Source organism: Squalius cephalus, assembly GCF_949319135.1.
Source record: "Squalius cephalus genome assembly, chromosome: 3".
Classification (NCBI taxonomy): Eukaryota; Metazoa; Chordata; class Actinopteri; order Cypriniformes; family Leuciscidae; genus Squalius; species Squalius cephalus.
In genome coordinates, this window is record NC_137124.1 from 32219991 (window position 1) to 32238378 (window position 18388).

General features: G+C 39.0%; 1 protein-coding gene across 1 annotated transcript; it reads right to left on the bottom strand.

Annotated features, from left to right (window-relative positions):
- Positions 1-741: 741 nt before the first annotated feature.
- Positions 742-18152, bottom strand: shcbp1 (SHC SH2-domain binding protein 1). The gene is made up of 13 exons (XM_079867394.1): positions 17809-18152; positions 17381-17566; positions 17182-17297; positions 16843-17051; positions 15195-15290; positions 14481-14711; positions 13957-14134; positions 12973-13093; positions 8953-9084; positions 7774-7892; positions 7436-7522; positions 6601-6742; positions 742-1588 (listed from the first exon to the last, which is right to left on the bottom strand). Exons 1-13 carry the CDS (start codon positions 18008-18010, stop codon positions 1242-1244), a joined length of 2166 nt encoding a protein of 721 aa, XP_079723520.1. The 5' UTR covers positions 18011-18152; the 3' UTR covers positions 742-1241.
- Between the last annotated feature and the right edge of the window lie 236 nt (positions 18153-18388).

The following is an 18388-nucleotide window of genomic DNA, read 5'->3' on the forward strand; positions in this document are numbered from 1 at the left end:
TGCCAGAAGAATCAGTAGAAGGAAAAAAAGAAATCAATACACCCAGGGTCTTTTTTCTCCTTCAAAAAGAAAGGCGTGTGTGTGGTTGTGTGCATCTCATCGATTCCGCTCAAAGACTTTGACCTATACAACAAACACAGATATCTTGTGAAACTAAGAAAAACGTATGAATGGGTTATAAACAGGAAGAGAATTCCTTAATTCCCATAAGTCTCCTTAAATAGAATAGGACTTAACTATACGCATGCTTCTATGTTGCAGTTTAAAGCGACAGTTAATTAAGATTCATAAATAAATTTGGTGTAATACTGAAATTGACAAGGAGGGTGTATAAGGATGGATAACTGAACAGACAAACCATTAACATTCTTTAATTGTTCTCCATCTCATTTTATTCAATTAATTTGTATTGTTATATTTCACATTAATGCAGTTCAAAGATATCATAATGATTTTTTTGTGATTCATTTATTTCCCCATTTAAAATAAATTAGCCTCACTGCTGGTTTTAGAGAACAAGTTTGGCTAATGCAGGTCAAACCAGCTCCTTAAATCAGACTTAAAACGTAATAAGGTTTACCTTTAATTTCTGAGAATTATTAAAAATGTTATTAATATTAGAATTCTTTAATTAATGGGAGTAAAATTTTTAGTCACAAAAGGAACCCCTATACACCAGCAAAACCAGTAATTAACTCTTCTATATATATATATATATATGACAACATAAAGCAGATTTTTGCCATTTGGAACAATAACACTTTATTTCTACAAAATAATTGAGACAAAAAAAAAAAAAAACCTTCACTTTTCAGAGACCAAATGCTTTTTAGAGCTTATTAGTAACAATAGTAACCATTAAACTAGAGTGTGGACAAAACATGAACTGTGTGAACTCTCAAGAAAAAAAAAAAACAATTATTTTGTCTGTGAACATGTTTGTTCTAAAACATGAGATAGTGTGAACAGAAAATTACCAAGGTGCTGCTCTTTTTTGTGTTATTATATGTACAAGTGTTTCAATGTATGATAAATTAAATCCCCAAAAAATGCACAGGTTAAAAAGAGACATTTTTAAAAGCCTACACATTTTAGCATGCATTTAATTCATTTTGCATTTCACTCACACAATGAAATGAATAAAAATCTCTCAAAGTAAACTTGTAGCAAAATTGAAGAAATAACAGAATAAATAGTTCAACAGTAAAGTGTGTCTGTGCATGTCTGCCATCGAGAAGCCTTCAATACAGGAAGGTACCAAAGCTGCCCTTGCCATTGAGCTTGAATTGATTCCCATGAATGGAAATAAACATTTCCTGTGAGAGTAGATTCTCATCAGCCTGCATGGCCCCTAATGCTTTTATCCGGCTCTTCTGAAGCCCATGTTTTTTGGCCGACGTGGCAACCAACTCTTGCTTGATGGCATAATTTCCCTCCGTGAAGTCTGGAGGGATGGAGTGGCTATGTTTGATGGCTGGACACTCTTCCTCCACCACAATGATGGGCACAACACAATCATCATCATCGTCCTCATCCAAATCTGCCTCTGGTTTTACTCCAGTGTCCTCAGATTCTTCCTCTCTCTCATCTGACAAAACAGAAGAGACAGGCTTCAGAATAGATCTGGTTTTAAATTGTTTTTGGGGATAGCATTTTTAATCTAAAACCTTAAACTTTAAAGAAAATGTGATTCGCTATAATTGGAAAAAAAGTGTGAAGATGTATAGGTTTGAAACAACATGAGTGAGAGTGAATGATAGAATACTACTTTTTGGGCAAATTATTCCTTTAATTCTTGACCAAAAAGCAGGCAGCTGAGAATGATGCATCCACACAACATGCTCTCATTCAACTTTACAGCGGAAAGCAATATGAATGGTTATAGTCAGCCCGAAAATGATAGGGTACAATAAAAGGATGTGTTAGATACATCTACGACTCTCCTCTAAATGGAGGGCTTTTGCACTAAAACTGAACCCTGCTGTTCCTGGAAAAACAAATGACGCAAGGGACAATTGTAGTGTAATACTAGACAGAGAGACTTTAATTTCATATATTCTAGGAGAAAAAAGAAAGCGTCTTTAGGAAAGCCAGCTGTTAGCAGTGTAAAGCTTTTCTTAACGCATTGCTATATACATACATACAACTATAACATAACCTACCTTTTCCTTCCAATATGTTTTATTTCAGCTGGACTGAATAAGATAAATCTATTAGTTCTGAATTCCAACTCTCAAAAAAAAAAAAAAAAAAAAAAAAACACGTCGACTGAAAGTGCTATTTAAACAATGCAGAACAGAAAGTCAGTATGCCAAAGCGCCTATTAGACAAAGGCAGATGGTTAGAGGCAAAACATAAAGGAGCCAGAGGGAGAAGTATGGTCTACTTGTAATTTGAAGCCGAGACGCCTTCTGCAAAGCATATTTCAGAAATTAAGCACACTGCGTTCACAGCTGCCCTTCACTGAATGTCAAGCGTATTTCCGTTCTTTCCTTTTCTCTAAACGGAGCTGGCTGAGAGATGGAAAAAAAAGTCAATCTTGCTGAAGAAAAGTACCGTGGGGATGGCAGTCATTACGGACAGGCCTTCCAACAGCCCCAGGGGGGCATTTTTAACAAAAATTTTATGCAAGCGAATATATTTTCACAGATATTACCGCAGGAGAAAGTAGAGCACTTTTCACATAGTCGGACTGATTCCTGCGGGTTCCTTCATGAGCTAAAAAGGCTTGTGGCGTATGCAGGCACACACAGAACCATTTACATTAATGGGGAGACTGGTCGTGGCCTATTTAATTTGTGGCAAAGAAGATGAGATGTGTGAAAGTAAAAAAAAAAAAAACATCAAGGTTACAGTATTGCCCATACAAAAACACCAAAGACACGAAGCAGAAAAAAAAAAGGAGTGGACTGGCCCTGGACAATGGCCCTGAATGTATTATTAATGTACTGTATTATTAGTTGAAGCACATTTTCATATATTTCCCAATAAATTACAATAATTACTGTATTTCAAAATTCAGCATAAAAAACATGTGAATGAATCGCGCCCCTATTAAGATATTTTAAAAGTTCCTAATTTTGTTGGGGAGGTCAACAGGTTAACATGCATTCAAGGTAAAAGAAAACACTTTAATTTTCTCATAATACTTTGCACCATCAGCTCTTTTCTCACAGTGCCTGAAACGGTTCGATAAAGGAGAAACCTCTCTTTTCCGAGAGCCTACACTGCTCAGATCGACCGCTTGCAGTGCATGCTGGAAACGAAACGCTCATTACCAAATCTGAATTTCAACTCTGGAGGCTTAGAATAGTAACGATAGCATTGGTTTTTTCGTGTCAATTCAAGCCAGAGTCCTCATCCTTTGGAAGCGCATGCAAAGTGGATTTGCTTTCACAGAGCAGGAATCAGCATCTTCTCAACATGTAAACAAACCAAACTCTTCCAGGCCTCAGCTACAACTACAGCGTCTGATGGCGGGTCAAAGTAGACATTGTTTGCAGGCAGCCAATGAAGACCATAGAATGGCATTATGCATATTTGTTACAAACCTACATAGAGCAGGGCCGAGAGCTGTGGGAATGGAGCAAGGCCGGTGGCATGAGTGATAATGGGCGTAACCTGCGCACCACACCGGTCTCAACAGAGCAGGACCAGGTCTGGGACATTTATGTTGTGTTTTATTATGTTTATATGCAGTCATCCATGAGGGTCTGCCGCTTTACTTTCATTTTTTTGTTTGTGTATTTTTTGATTAAAGTTTATGTTTAACGTTCTCTGGTTCCCACCTCCTCCTTCCCTGAGCCTTTAACACTCATGTCACCTCATGTTGTTTCAAAATCAAATGCGGTTATATTTTGTTCTATGGAACTAAACAAGAAAAATCATCTATACAATGACCACTTCTATGAAAATCCAAAAAGGACAAAAATTACCAGCATTATAAAAGTAGTCCATACAAGTCATACGAGTCATTTCTGAAGCCATGCAGTTGATCTGGTTCACGAATTGGACTGGACCCAATGACCAGTTGCAGTGATCTGCAAATGTATTGTTCACTTGCTTTGGTCCGGACCAAATACAATGTTGATTTTTTGTTTGGTGTGGTTCGCTTTCACACTGCCCTTTTTGCAAGTGAACCAAAATTTGTAAACAAAACCACACGTGTGCTAAGGTCATCCATTCATTGGACAGAAATTCTCAAGCAGGGAAAAGCAGCAAGTGCAAAAAAAGGCTAATCATGGAGATCTTTCGGAGTGCAATTTTTATTCTTTTACTGATTTGGTGTTATCAGCAACTACCGCAATATGAAGAAACTTATGAGCATCATATGATACAATGTCATATACACAATGTTGTAATTAGGATTTTGCAAAGACGAAGATGTGCTGCAAGACGGTTCTGGCGGTTACGTAACTTTGCTTTTCATTTATTACTTAAAGTTGCTGTAAAACATCTGGGAAAATGCTAACTTTAGCCTGATAGCAGTAAAAGCGTATGTCCCACCCTCCCTGCAAATCGCTGTCCAAAGCCACGCCTCCTGAAAGCATGAACGCGCACAGCCAAGAAGACCGGAGACAACGCTACTGCAATACATCACGTGTCATTCACCGGTGAGAAAACTGTACAGTACAGTGAGTAACACTACAATACCAAACGTAAACAAATTCTTAAAAACGGAAATAGATGCAGCAAGTTTTCGGTTTGTTTAGCTAGCGAAACTTGTCTGTGTGTAATAATATTTCTTGCATGACAGGGTTTCCACGATGAGAGTGAACGCGCTGATGACTCATTATGTCTGCGTGAACTGGATGCGCAGTGTGTATCCAAACACATTTACCGACAGGGAACTCATGCTATAGGCCCGCTCGGAACTAACGCAACGATTGAACGAATATTTTATGGTCCTACTTCTTCCACAGACGACATATTTATAAAAATACATTTAGACCGCTTAGAGCAATTGCTATCAGGATATGAGGAGACTTTCAACCAGCATAACAAAAAAATTTTTTTTTTTTTTTTATGTGTTGTACCACATAAAAAATAACTACTAGCCTAACTGATAAAGTTCAAACATTATTAAAAACAAGTGAACAGTCAGTAACAAAATAAGAACAAATACAAAAATTACAAGCAGAGATGAATACTAAATAACAAAAATGACAAAGTCTAACAGTAGTATTCAGGTACAGAAATCTATAATTAAGCCTAAATGTAAAACACTATTTGTTCACTGTAGAAATTAAATATAGTTTCATCTTTGTTAAAGCTGTATTTTGTTGATTTATTAACATTAATGAGACAGATAACAGTAGGAATATTAGGTGTCTGCTGTCAAAACTTTTGGGTTTTTTCTCAACTGTTCACTTATGACATAACCGAGAGAATACATGCTGAGACAGGTATTTAGACAAGTTTTTTTTAACATAATTTTGTGTGCATGTGTCTGTTCAAGAGCAAGGAAATGCAAAAGATGAATCAATTCGGTTTTGAGCGCTATCTGAAACGCGCCTCTCTTTCTCTTTCTGTGCGCGTGCTTTGGGTGTGTGGCTGTACGCACAGATAACGTGCGAGTCCCGACTTTCGCCTGTTCTTCTGCGTTTAAAATTGTTTGAATGTGTAAATTGGCAAACATCCAAATTATAAACTTTCACTCAATGATGGTTAAATTTAGCAGTTAATCCGGCGAATCACATGCGTGCCGAACCGTGGGGCAGCTGGCCCGTACGGATCATAGATCAACTGCGATCCGTTGCACCCCTATTGTATAGGCATTTCATCACCCCAAATTACATAATAAAAATCTGACCCAGCGCAGTGCTTTCTGCAATTGGGTTGGGTCATGTTCACACCTTAAACAAACCGTACCAGAGTTGTTTGGTCCGCTCCCGAGTGTTATTGCTGTATTCACACCTGCCCAAAAGATCCGCACCAAGGGGGGAAACAAATTTGAGTTCAATTTAATCGAACCAAACAAAACGGGTGTAAATACACCCTTAAAATCTCAGGGGGTACTTCAAGTCAACAGTTTAGGTCAAAGGTGTTACAGCTGACAAAATAAAAAGTTTGGAAATTATTGATGGAGTTTGAAAACTTTAAAGATTAACTTTAAGTGAGCTTTTGATAATGGCAAAAGTAATTAAATGTAAAAATTGGGGAAATGAGCATGTGTACTATTAAATATGCAGTATTGACCAACACAAATCTCTAATATCAGCTAATAATTAAAATGTAATCTGTTTATCATGCTTCATTCAGTGCTTTCATTTTTTAAGCTTAAAAAGCTGGACTCTAATCAACAGTAGTTGTATAAAAAGAGCTGTGAGAAGATTCTTCAGAATTGTACTTTTTTGTTCTAACTCTAAGACAGAAAAGTAACACTACTTTAGAACCAAAAAAGTGGAACATTTTAATTTAATGCTTGCAGCAATTTGTCTGCACAAAACCTGGAGCAGATGTTAGTGTTTCTACATTTCCAGGTGTTGCTAGGTACTTCAAGATAACCGCTCTTAATGAACTAGCTGGTGTTAATTTGAGAATATGCCCTGCTTCTGTTGAACTGAGGCGGCGGGAGCAGACAGAAAAAGAGAGAGGCACCTGCGGCATTGGGCTCTGGGGGCAGATCCTCCACGGTGGCGTCACCTGGTTTGACCAAGATAACGCCGTAGCCTTGATTGTTGTGGATCACGTTGTTCACCATGGTGATCTTAGGCATGGCATCCAACTCATCTGCAAAATCCTGCCAAAGGGGAAGCAGGGGGTGGTAAACACGCAGCATGCCTACACAAATGATCATGCACGCACACACTTGCATCTCTTTTTGGCCAAAGCAACGTGAGGAAGAATGAAAGACTGAGGTTGGGAAGGCGCAGCATGTACACAAATGCACAAAAGCATTAGGAAAGGTAGGTAAAATCCAATTATTCCACTAGAGTTAATTACAGAAAAATCTTTTTGGGATGCTGCTACACCTGTGTGTGAATCTAATTTGCTCTCAGGTGAAACACTAACACTGACTTGAGAAAGCCATCAGATAATACTTCAGCTCATGAAACACTTTTGAAGCCGATCTGCAAAATTTTCCACAAAGACGTGTCAACAACTGCAGGGTGCTCACTGGCTTTTCTGAGCTTTCCTCTGAACTGTGTGAGCGTACTGACCTCTGGTGACACAGCTTAGAGCTATTACCATCAAAGACGCCCCATGGCAGCCAGTGAAGTCCCACTCCACTAACGCATTAAGGGGCTAAATTCTCTGGAGGTCTTCTAAATGCATTAATCCACTAAGGACATTAATACGATACCAAGACAGCTCTACAGTTTGCCCAGGTAAAATACTTGCTGTTGCCTGGGCAACGATTAGCAGTAACCAGGAGCTAGACGGGCTAATCTATAGGCATTTAGAAGAGCAGAAGCTCATCCATCTTGCTCACCTTAATCAGGATCCCCTCCTTGCAGTGATGGATGCCGTTGCCCACCAGACAGCATACACTCCCAGGATAGATCTCTACACCGGCCCCCTGAAGCAAGCGCACAGCGACCATCAGAACAAACGATAACGGTATTAGTAAATGAAGAAGAGGCTCTTCAGTAACATGGTTGTTGGTAAATCAGTCAAAGAATGCTGCTGACGTGATCTTTCACACCTGTATCTCATAGTGTATTAACCATCATAAAGGATAGATGATGGAGCTATAAATTCAAATGGTAATACCCATTTCAAAAGTCATTTTAGAATTTACGTGAGGTACCGTGTGCCAGTGCAGCTTACCTTGGAGCCGTACAGGTCACACATGTTCATTGAGAGCTGGGCCGCCGATCGCACTATCACACCTGTGGTCTCACACTGCATCACACAATTTTCCATTTCCAGCTTCCCCTGGCGAACACCTGATGAAAGATAAAGGGTGACAAATTGAAAAGACATTGGAGGATGGTGGCAGGACATGCAAGGAGGAACAGTTTCCGGTCACATACAGTATAAAGGCTGAAAATAGTGCTGGACTATATTGAATATACACAATATAAAATTAAACAAAATTGACATCACAATGATTTTTAAGACGTTAGATTAGATCCAAGATCTTGACTTGTGAGTATGAAAGTGTTAAATTGCATCTTTTATTTACACTTTAGCTGCAAGAATGGCAAGTTTTATTCATATATGGGAATCAGTTTAGTTTTTTGATAAAATAAAAAAAGGTTAAAACATCAGCATTTATTTAAATCAGCATTTATAGAATTTCTATGCAATGTAAAAGTATTTACTGTCACTTTTGAACAAATTGAATGCATCCTTGCTGTGTATTAATTTATTTGCTGTGCTGTATGTATATATAGAAATAAATAGAATGTTCCTTCAGTTAAAGACGTATAGAAAACATGCCTTGATTACTTTCAACTAGATTTTTATTGCATTTTAGTTCTTGCATTAAAATGTTTAAATATCCAATTAGGCAACAATGCCTGTTTGATCAAAATTATATTTAAAAGCCAATTTAAGCCACTGCAGACCAAATACATAAACAGGATACATATTAAATATTTATACATAAAAGTCTGAAAAATAGTGAGTTTTTTTTTTTTTTTTTTAGCTATCGCACTGCCTTAATACTGTAGGAAACATTGTTTTGGAAGCAAGCAGGATATCTAGTAGATCATAAACATAGCTATTTATCTGACCAGATCAGAAATCCCACAGGAAACAAACCTTTAGTGCAGCTCCACACGGGGATACAGATTTAAAAGCTCCCTAGGCTAGACATGCCAGAATGGCTCACCAATGAAATGACAAGGAAAACATAAGATGACTTGTCACTGGCCAAATGAATGCACATCAGGTCTCGGGTGGATATACTGCGGCCCATTCAACAGCAGCAGTCCCTCAAGACTCTTTGACAAACAGCTGGAAAGAGGGGAAAGGGACAGGCCAATTTCCTTTAAGACTCACACAAGATGCCTTCAATGGCGTCGCGCTGTATGAACTTTAGATTTGAGAGTTTGACGTTTGCCCCAGTTGACTCCACAAAAGAGTCACCCTTGTTACGCTTCTCGATCACCACCTCGTCCGGCAGACCGTATCCTGAGGGAAGACAGGGAGAGAAATGCCTTTGGAAAAAGTGCTTTTAAAGGGATAGTTCAGTATTTTAGACATGAATCTCTATAGCTTCCCCATAAGCAGTGTGGTGCATTGACCATGACTTACCCCCGACAGCGTCCTGTGAGCCGAGCTCCGGTCCAGTTTTGGTCAAGATGAAATTAGTCCGGCAAGTTTGCTGGGGTCACGGCAATAAAGCTTTTTTCTTCTCAAATCAATATGTGTTCAAAAGAGTGATATATTTGCAGCACAAAACCGCTGTCTATGGAGAGGTCAGACCTCGTAATGGCTTGGCACTATTTTCTTCCCCGTCATATCACTGCGCGCTGCCGCTACCTACAGCCAGCTGGGAGCCGCGCACGTGTCACTTTGTTTACAGCTCGTAAAGAGAACGATAACATGTCTGACTACAGCAGCGACGATGACAACATTGACTTCGACACACAGCCAAAAGGATATCTTTACGAACCTGAATACACAGATGACGAGTTACGTCAAAAAGCGCCACATCTTTGTTTGTACAGTCCGGATAGTCACAAGTCCGCACCATTTTCTACAAAGCTTGTACAAACTGATCGCTCTTGGTGAGTAGCTATGTTAGCTCGTTCGTGTAGCTGTTCTGAGCACGTAAACACTGCTGTAAACACTGCCGAACAACTGAAAAAGTGGTGTGCGCCTGCGCAGCTCCCAGCTGGCTGTAGGTAGCGGCAGCGCGCAGTGATATGACGGGGAAGAAAATAGTGCCAAGCCATTACGAGGTCTGACCTCTCCATAGACAGCGGTTTTGTGCTGCAAATATATCACTCTTTTGAACACATATTGATTTGAGAAGAAAAAAGCTTTATTGCCGTGACCCCAGCAAACTTGCCGGACTAATTTCATCTTGACCAAAACTGGACCGGAGCTCGGCTCACAGGACGCTGTCGGGGGTAAGTCATGGTCAATGCACCACACTGCTTATGGGGAAGCTATAGAGATTCATGTCTAAAATACTGAACTATCCCTTTAAGACCAACCCTTATCCAGACACTTTTATCCAAAGCAACTTACAAAAAGAAAAGTATTATACAAAATAAAATAGAACCAAACAAGATGAAGAAATGAAGTAAAAAACAAACAAACACAGCGAGCTTTTAATGTTGTTTATGTCTCTTTAAATAAAATAACTCTAAACTACCCTTATTATAAAACAAGCCAGTGATGGCATATTTTCGATAGTAACAAGGACCTGTTAAAATTGCACTCTTTGAATAAAACATTTTCTGAACCTGCATGACAAAAACGCAGAAGGGAAATTGACAGGCCCTTAACCCTGATGGATCACTGTCATTTACCACTATGCCTACCATCCAGCAAAGAACATCTCATTATAGCAAAGCCTCTCCATAAAGGACCTAATTTTCTATGGAAATTAGACCGTCTCTCAGTCTAGACACATGGTTTCCAAGTAACAATGTGCCTAAATGACCATCAACTATCGTGTTGAGTCTATAGCAGACTGATGACTGAGAGGTCAGCTTAGCACCATGTCAGTTTGAGATAGTGGTGGCAGGTCAGCGAGAGCAGCGGTTCAAAGCCGCAGAGTTTGACAGCCCGGCTTCATTACACACTGCTCTTTGACAGATGGTCCTGAAGCAGGTTTCTTCCAGAGTTTTCTAACAATGCTCAGATGAACTTCAGCACCCTGGTCAGCTCTCACACACTTCTTTCAAATGCCAAAGGCTGAATATAGACCAATAAGGTCACAGCACCATCCTCACTTCTATGCCTGCAGGTAACAAGAGTGGATTTGGTGGAAGATCTCACTGTAATTGACAGCAGTGGGATGCTTTAAATGGGGGAAAAGACAGAATCACACATCCTACTTCCTGCTCTACAAGACGCAACACCGTCCGTTGCAGGTCTCAATGGATCTTTTTCACATTTCCAGGATTCTAAGAAGCGAAAGTAGTCATAGTAGGGTCAAATTCTATAGTGGTGAGTGGAAACAAACATAATCTCTGCATTCATATTTGCTCCAATAGCAAAAGAAAATCTACTCTATAACTTTCTAAAAGAGGAAAAAAATGCCAAGAGATTGATTATGTTGGCCAGAAAACTCCATCAGCCGCTGTATTAGATACACTCACGCGGCAGCGTTAACTTGTTTTCTGTCATTTACAAAAATAAAAAAGTGATAGTGTTATAAATTTACATTAATATTTCTAAAAATATTATACAAAAATATATTAAAAAAATAAATATTTTATATACACACACACACACATATATACATATATATGTATATATATTAGTGTTGTCAAAGTACCGGTACTTCAAGTCAGTACTGAAAATATGACGATACCAGCATTTCTGTAGTACCGGGTATATTCGGTACCCACTAATAGGCAGCTGCTTTAAGTCTTTAAGAAATTGACAGAAATAATTATATTAGGCCACTCTACAGTAGATTTAGCTACGTCTCCATGGGAAGCAATATTTACGTTTAAACAGCATGTAGCCTTTAATGCTTATATGTATTATTTACTTATGATTACCGTCATAAATAAAGTCATTGAATTGAATTTAATATTTTTTTCAAATAGTTAAATAAAATAGAAAAAATCATTCCAACAGATTTTGCTGTGGTACCGAAATTGGTAACACACAGTTTGTGAAAATGGTCTTTTATACTCATAAAACATGCAAAACAATTTACTGCTCCTTCAAATAATCTCGGCGATAAAGCCGTAGCCTGAGACAGAGGCACATGTGACATTCTTTTATGGTAATCTGGCAGTGGTCTAATTGAGTTGCTCTTCTCCTGTAGTAGAGCCTGCAGCCGGCTGTGTGTTATCTCCTCTTCCAGGGCTTCCCTGACTCTGCAGGAGGGAATGCCAAGCACACAAAACCTCCATATTTAAACAGCGGCCCCCAGGCCAACTTTCCTCTTCCTCCTTCTTCACTATCTGACTTTGCAGGTCATCCATTTGCATAAAGAGACTCGACCCTGACCCTGTGCTCTCTCTGCTCGCTTGCCTCCACATTCCTCATGAATTAATTTCCGCCCCCCATCATTGGAAGATGGTTATTGTTCCATCAAGCTCAATTACCTCGGAAGGCTTCCTAATATCACGCACCGATTGCGGTGTTCATTTTATACACGTCCAGGGAACCATTTTGACAAACAAGGCATGGTGCCAGACTACTGACTTACTGTTATGAAGCATGCTGTTTCACAAAGCTTTATTAAAGGGAAAAGTATAGTACAAAACACAGGTGGTTTCCTCTGAGTTTTAGATGGAGGAAGATGCAAAAAAAGTAAAGTACCAACTTCCAATCAATTTGGATGATAAAGGTAAATGTCTCTACATCACTGCAGCTAAAACTGGCCAAACCATTGATTTAGACATCACAAATGTCACTACATTTTAAAGTGATGGTTCATCCATAAATTATTATTATAATTTTTTTGTAACTGTCCTCATACAAAACTATCATAGAGATTCAGAATGCTTGAAATTTGACTTAAGAAAAAGTCTTAAGAATTACTTGACTTTTCTTTTTTTTTTAAATCATTTTGGAACTTGACTTTCATTGAACTTCAATTTCATTTAATTGATTTTCAAATTAACCCCTATTAGTTTCCATGAAATTTGCCAAAAATCAACACTATGAAAAAGAAACGTACAACTGAAAACGTCTATTGTGGCTTATCAGATTACTAGAGAAGTCTTGCACACATCACCAGAGATGTCAGTAGTTTTCACCAGAAGGCCCAGTTATGACATTCTGATAAAACATTACTAGGTCAAAAGCATTTTTAAAAACTTGAATAATTCATCTGTGAACATGTTTCAAAAAGATCTATAACATGGTGAGTCATGCGATTACCTTCAACCTCAATAGAGTCGACGAGACTGATGGAGCTGGTGATGATGTAAAGGCCTGGGCATATGATGACCACATCGCCCTCATAGCACGCACTGACCGCAAGCACCGGGTCACTGTGAAACTGGGATCAAAACACACACCACATTAGTCCAACTCATCTTTATCCTGAAGAGAAAGCAATGAAAACAGAATTTTAAATCACACTGAGTAAAAACAGTCTGACACACACACAGAGGCATGCGAGCACACACATTTGCACCAGTTCTAGAGGGATAAACTGGCTCACAGAACAAGAGAGATCAAACATGAGCTAGTACATGAGCACTGCGCTTTACAAATCCTACATTACAGCACCTTGACACATCAGTGATCATATCGTCCTAACAACTGCTTTCCGCACAAACCGCTCTTTAATCGCACTACTCGAGCAGAAGATGGAGAAGAGAGCACATGTAAGACTTTACTGGCCAAACTATTCACTGAGACCTAGCAGGCATAGAATTATACTAGCACAAGTGAAATCAATGATACTTTTTTTTTTTTTTTTTTAAGAGCTACGAGGCGGCCAGAGCGCTCTCACCCAGATATTAACCTTTCGGAGGTAAACCCAGGAAATTAAAAGACAGTGATGGGAGAGAGGGGGATTAATATCAGCATTTGTGCAGGATTTGTGCTCAACCTGCCTTGTCTGAAACTACTTTATTTAAAATGATCAGACCCTCCCCCATCAGGATTCAGCTCTTGGATAGGGGAAGTGACCTTTTCCAATTCAAATACCATATTTCCCAACCAAATGTCCTGTCATGGCTTAAAACAAAGAGCTTCTCCCATTCTTTCACAGTCCAGATGTCATAAACCCCTCCTAAAATCCCCATTTACAAAGCCAGTACAGCTGAAAACAATACCCTTATCCTGAAAAGCTGAGTAAGGCCTTCTGACCAGCATGATAACTGCACCATGAAAAAGAGAAAGGGTTATACACACCTGCACTTCAAACTCTTCACTCGAATAGTGGGGCATCAGTTTGTCAGTTATCAAGCTTTGAAGCTGGTGAACTGTGGATGAGGCAGATACCAAGTGGACCACATGGCCGCCAGCAGGACGGGGCCCCTTTGCCCTGCATGACTGCTGACCAGAGTTCACCTTGTAGCCCAGAACATACCTGCAATTGATAAGCAGGTGGTGCGGGTAAGCAAACCAAAGAACTAACAGGCACACATGCTCAAACACAGCTGTTCAGATTAACACATCTTTGATCCCAGTGGATCTGAAATCTGGTAACTAGGAAAGACTGATGGTTAATTATGGAGCAGCGTGTATTGATCCAGAGGTTTGGAAAACGTAAAGAAGTTAATACTTCAAAAACCATGAATGCCTGATAGCAATATTAATCACATTTACACTCATTTATGTTTCTCTCCTGCTTAACTTGGGGGTTGAAGAGCAAATGTGGGCACGAATATACATGGCACCTCTCAATCTCAAACACACACAGCAGTAATAATAACCTGAGCAGTGGGTTTTCAATAATACGCAGCTTGCGCTTAAGTGCTTCCAGCTGCTCGTACATGCGCAGCCCTTCCACCATGGACACGTTGTCTTGTTCAGACTCGGAGTCACTGTTCAGGTCACTTCTCAGGCTGGAGAACTCCTGAAACTTCCCCGAGCAGAGCGCCAGTACCGAGTGATACTCAGCGACAAGACCAGCTGGAACTCGATCCTCCAAGATATCATAGTAACTGTGGAAAATACATGAAGGGACAGATGGGGGAAAAAAAATGTGAGAGACAGAAAACCATGATCTTGTTAAGGGTGATGACGAATTTCTCCATTACTAGGGGCACCATAAGAATTGCACTCAAACTTAAGAAGTTCAGTAAAATAAGTCTCAGGTGTGCCATTAGACTCATTTAATTTGTCTGACATCATCTCCACTATTGTTTATGCCAATGTGAGTTTAAAACTATATATCCCATGCTTAAATTAACATCTAATTTTATAATGACTTTAAAAAAAAAATCCAAGAGTAAATAGATTTGGATTACTCAAGCAATTTAAAGTGTTGTCTTGTAATGAACTGTTCATTACTGAGTACACACTGCCACCTGGTGGTCACAGCTCTTTTATAACTAAACCAGTGCTTAGGATATTACTACACATTGATGAACTCTGTGTTTGTTCATGATTCAGGGGAAGAGACAGGACACACAGAGGACACTTACAGCCTAAGACGAGGCTCCACACACCGAACAAAGTAATCAAAGTCATCATCCTCATCTTCCTCATCCCACTTCCTCCAGATATGCTTATAGAAAAACCTGCAAGAGTGAATGATGGGAGGGGAGGGGGAGAGAGACAGTGTGGGGGGAGATGTGAGTAACAATGTAACCAGTCAGTTCGGTATAACAAAAGGAACCTCATCAGAATCACAAACCAAACTCGTATACAACTGCATCAATGTTCGGGTGCACACAATATGGCAGATTTGAATATCAAATGGCACAGTCCATTAAATATTTAAATGTCCCTTTTGCCTACAGTACCTCACCCACTCATGGTCACTAAACCACACATGTTTGCAATATTTCAAGCTGTATAATTAACATTAGTTAATGGATTAAGAACAGTGCTGGGTAGAAACTGATTAGCCTACATGTAATCTGGATTACATAATCAGATTCCAAAAAATAAGTACTTGTTATTAGATTATAATTCATTTTAAAATACTCGTAATCAGACTAGTTACTTTTCTACTGATGTTTTTCTCAAAATGGCAATAAATTATTCATAATTCTGTGTTATATTTTAAAATTTCCTTTCTAAAAAAGCCTACTGTTTATATGTTCAGAAGGTCTTCTAGGTTTGTGGAATTGCACACACAAGATAATAGTGATGTGCCTATCACTGAAAACTGAGACCCACACAGCATTTGATAACTGATTTACAGAAATCATTTCACTTTTAAGAAGTGTCTTCTCAACATTGCATATCTAATCAACTCCTGACACACTAATTATTATTTGAATTATCACTCAGTGAGTCATTTAACCATGTATTACTGTCTTTGGAAGGCATTCAAATACAAATTCATATAATTTCATATTTACATGCCATTTACATCCAACTTTTTTTGTCAGCTGAACCTCTTTGACCTTAAATATTTACTTGAAGCAAGACCTTATATTGCAAGTTAATAAGTTAGGTCAATAATAAAATAAGTCAATAATAATAATAATAATAATAAAAAATGATAATAAAATAAAGTTCACGGTTCTCTGGTGTCGGTTAAAGGGATAGTTCACCCAAAAAACAAAAATTTCATCATTTACTGACCTTCAAAGTGTTCCAAACCTGTATACATTTCTTTGTTTGTTCTGCTGAACACAAAAGATGATATTTTGAAGAAAGTGTGTAACCAGCCCGCTTTGGGGCACCATTGACTTCCATAGTAAGGAGGGAAAAAATTTTACTATTGATGCCCCAGAAATATTTCCCACATTCTTCTAAATATCTTCCTTTGTGTTCAACAGAATAAATAAATTATACAGGTTTGGAACAACATGAGGGTGAGTAAATGATTTTTTTGGGTGAACTATCCCTTTAATAAGAAATATTTATAATCCTTTTTTTTTATGTTTTCAGTATTCACATTTAAGCACAAGCAGATGCGAAAGAGAACTCAATCCAGTCCTCGCAAGCTGTTTTCTGCACTCATTCGCACATGGGGAAAAATGTGGGTGGGAAAAACACATGCAAATGAATGATCAACTTTCGTGACAACGCAGCACAGGCCCAATCTGGCAGTCTTTATTGAAGAGCCCTGAAAAAAAAAAAAAAAAAAAAAAAAGTACATTTAATGGGTTAACTTACCTGAGGTGTTCCAGGGCCAGAGCAGTCTGATCAAAGTCCCCAGACTCATCGTAGACAACCAAGAGCTCCAGAAGAGGAACTTTATGAAGTGTAGCTTCCAGCAGGGACTTCATGGACTCTTCAGTAAGATCACAGCTTCTGGTCTCACACTCCATTGGAAGAACCAGCTCCACCTTTGCCTTTAGCTCCTTACAATCAACGTCAACAACCTACAACAACAATCCTTAGCCTTTTAAACATCCTTTTGTGTGAAAGCTTCAATCATACACATTGACCTTTTTGTTTCTTGACAGTAAATACCCAAAAAGCACTTGCCACCACATGCTTCAATGAACTTACTTCAACCAGCACGTCAAACACATCAGTGTGCCATATGGCCTGCCAATCACATGGCTCCACTATCTTCTCCAGGTACTCAGCGGTGAAGGCTTTTACTTCAGACGTTTTACAGTCACCTGTCAAACATTTCAGGTTTTTAAATACACTTATTGACTCGTGTATTGTTGTGGATGACTTTCAAAAGTGTTTGAATGGTTACCAAGCATGTAATCTTGATATGCCTTGAATCTCTCATAGTACAAAAGATGATCTGTCTGGAAGGTGTCCAGCAGTTTTCCATGTCCTGGTCTCTCTGCTCGCCTTAAATGAGAGCAGGGTCTTTCATCACCACTCAGATAATGGGTGCCGCTGTCGTCGTCATCATCTTCTTCTGTCTGAAATAACTCTGAAAACATCAGCAATGGCAGTTCAGCAATTTGCCCTATAGACCCACACAACCAAATGTGTTTTGGCATATGTGATATTGTTAAAATATCAATGTCAACGTCAAACGCGTGACAATTTTAGGGGTGTGTGTGTGGCACATGGTAACTTGACATAATAATGGAGGAGTTTAAGACTAATGCAAATGACAACAAACCTCACAGTCATAGTCATATAACACGTTAGCGTATAAACATCACAAACCTTTAGAAACTCGATTATGGTTTGGTCTGATCTCAGTACAGAGAGTCTCTGTGTCTCTTTCCGTCTCTTGGCTGACATTATGATCATGATCGTTCAGTGAATTTTCGCTGGTCAGTTTGATGATGATTTCAACGCTGTTAGTGTTTTCAGTCTCAGCGTCTCTCACCTCCTCCGGCTTTGAACACACAAGCTCCTCCGACATCACTAAAGCTTACAACTTTAATCTAGCTACAATAAAAGAGGTACAGATATCAATAAAATGTATTTTGTTAACTAGCAGCTAGGTTAGCAGCCAACTGACGGTCGGTCTCCACCCTTCACTTGTATTTTCAAACGCTACCCGGGCTGAGCAAAGAGCCCAATAAACTCACAGGGCGGGGCCATCCGAAACATTCTTAAAGGGACAGTGCACAGTTAAAACCTCCAAATCACCATGAAATTAAAATTGACAATACTTCTTTTTTATGGAATATTGCATGGAATATTGCTTTTTTTCCATTCATGTGCCCTCATAATGTTTATGATTAACATAAACTTAAGTTATTCATCGCAACTTTAAGGCCGAGGACCTCTTGGTGAA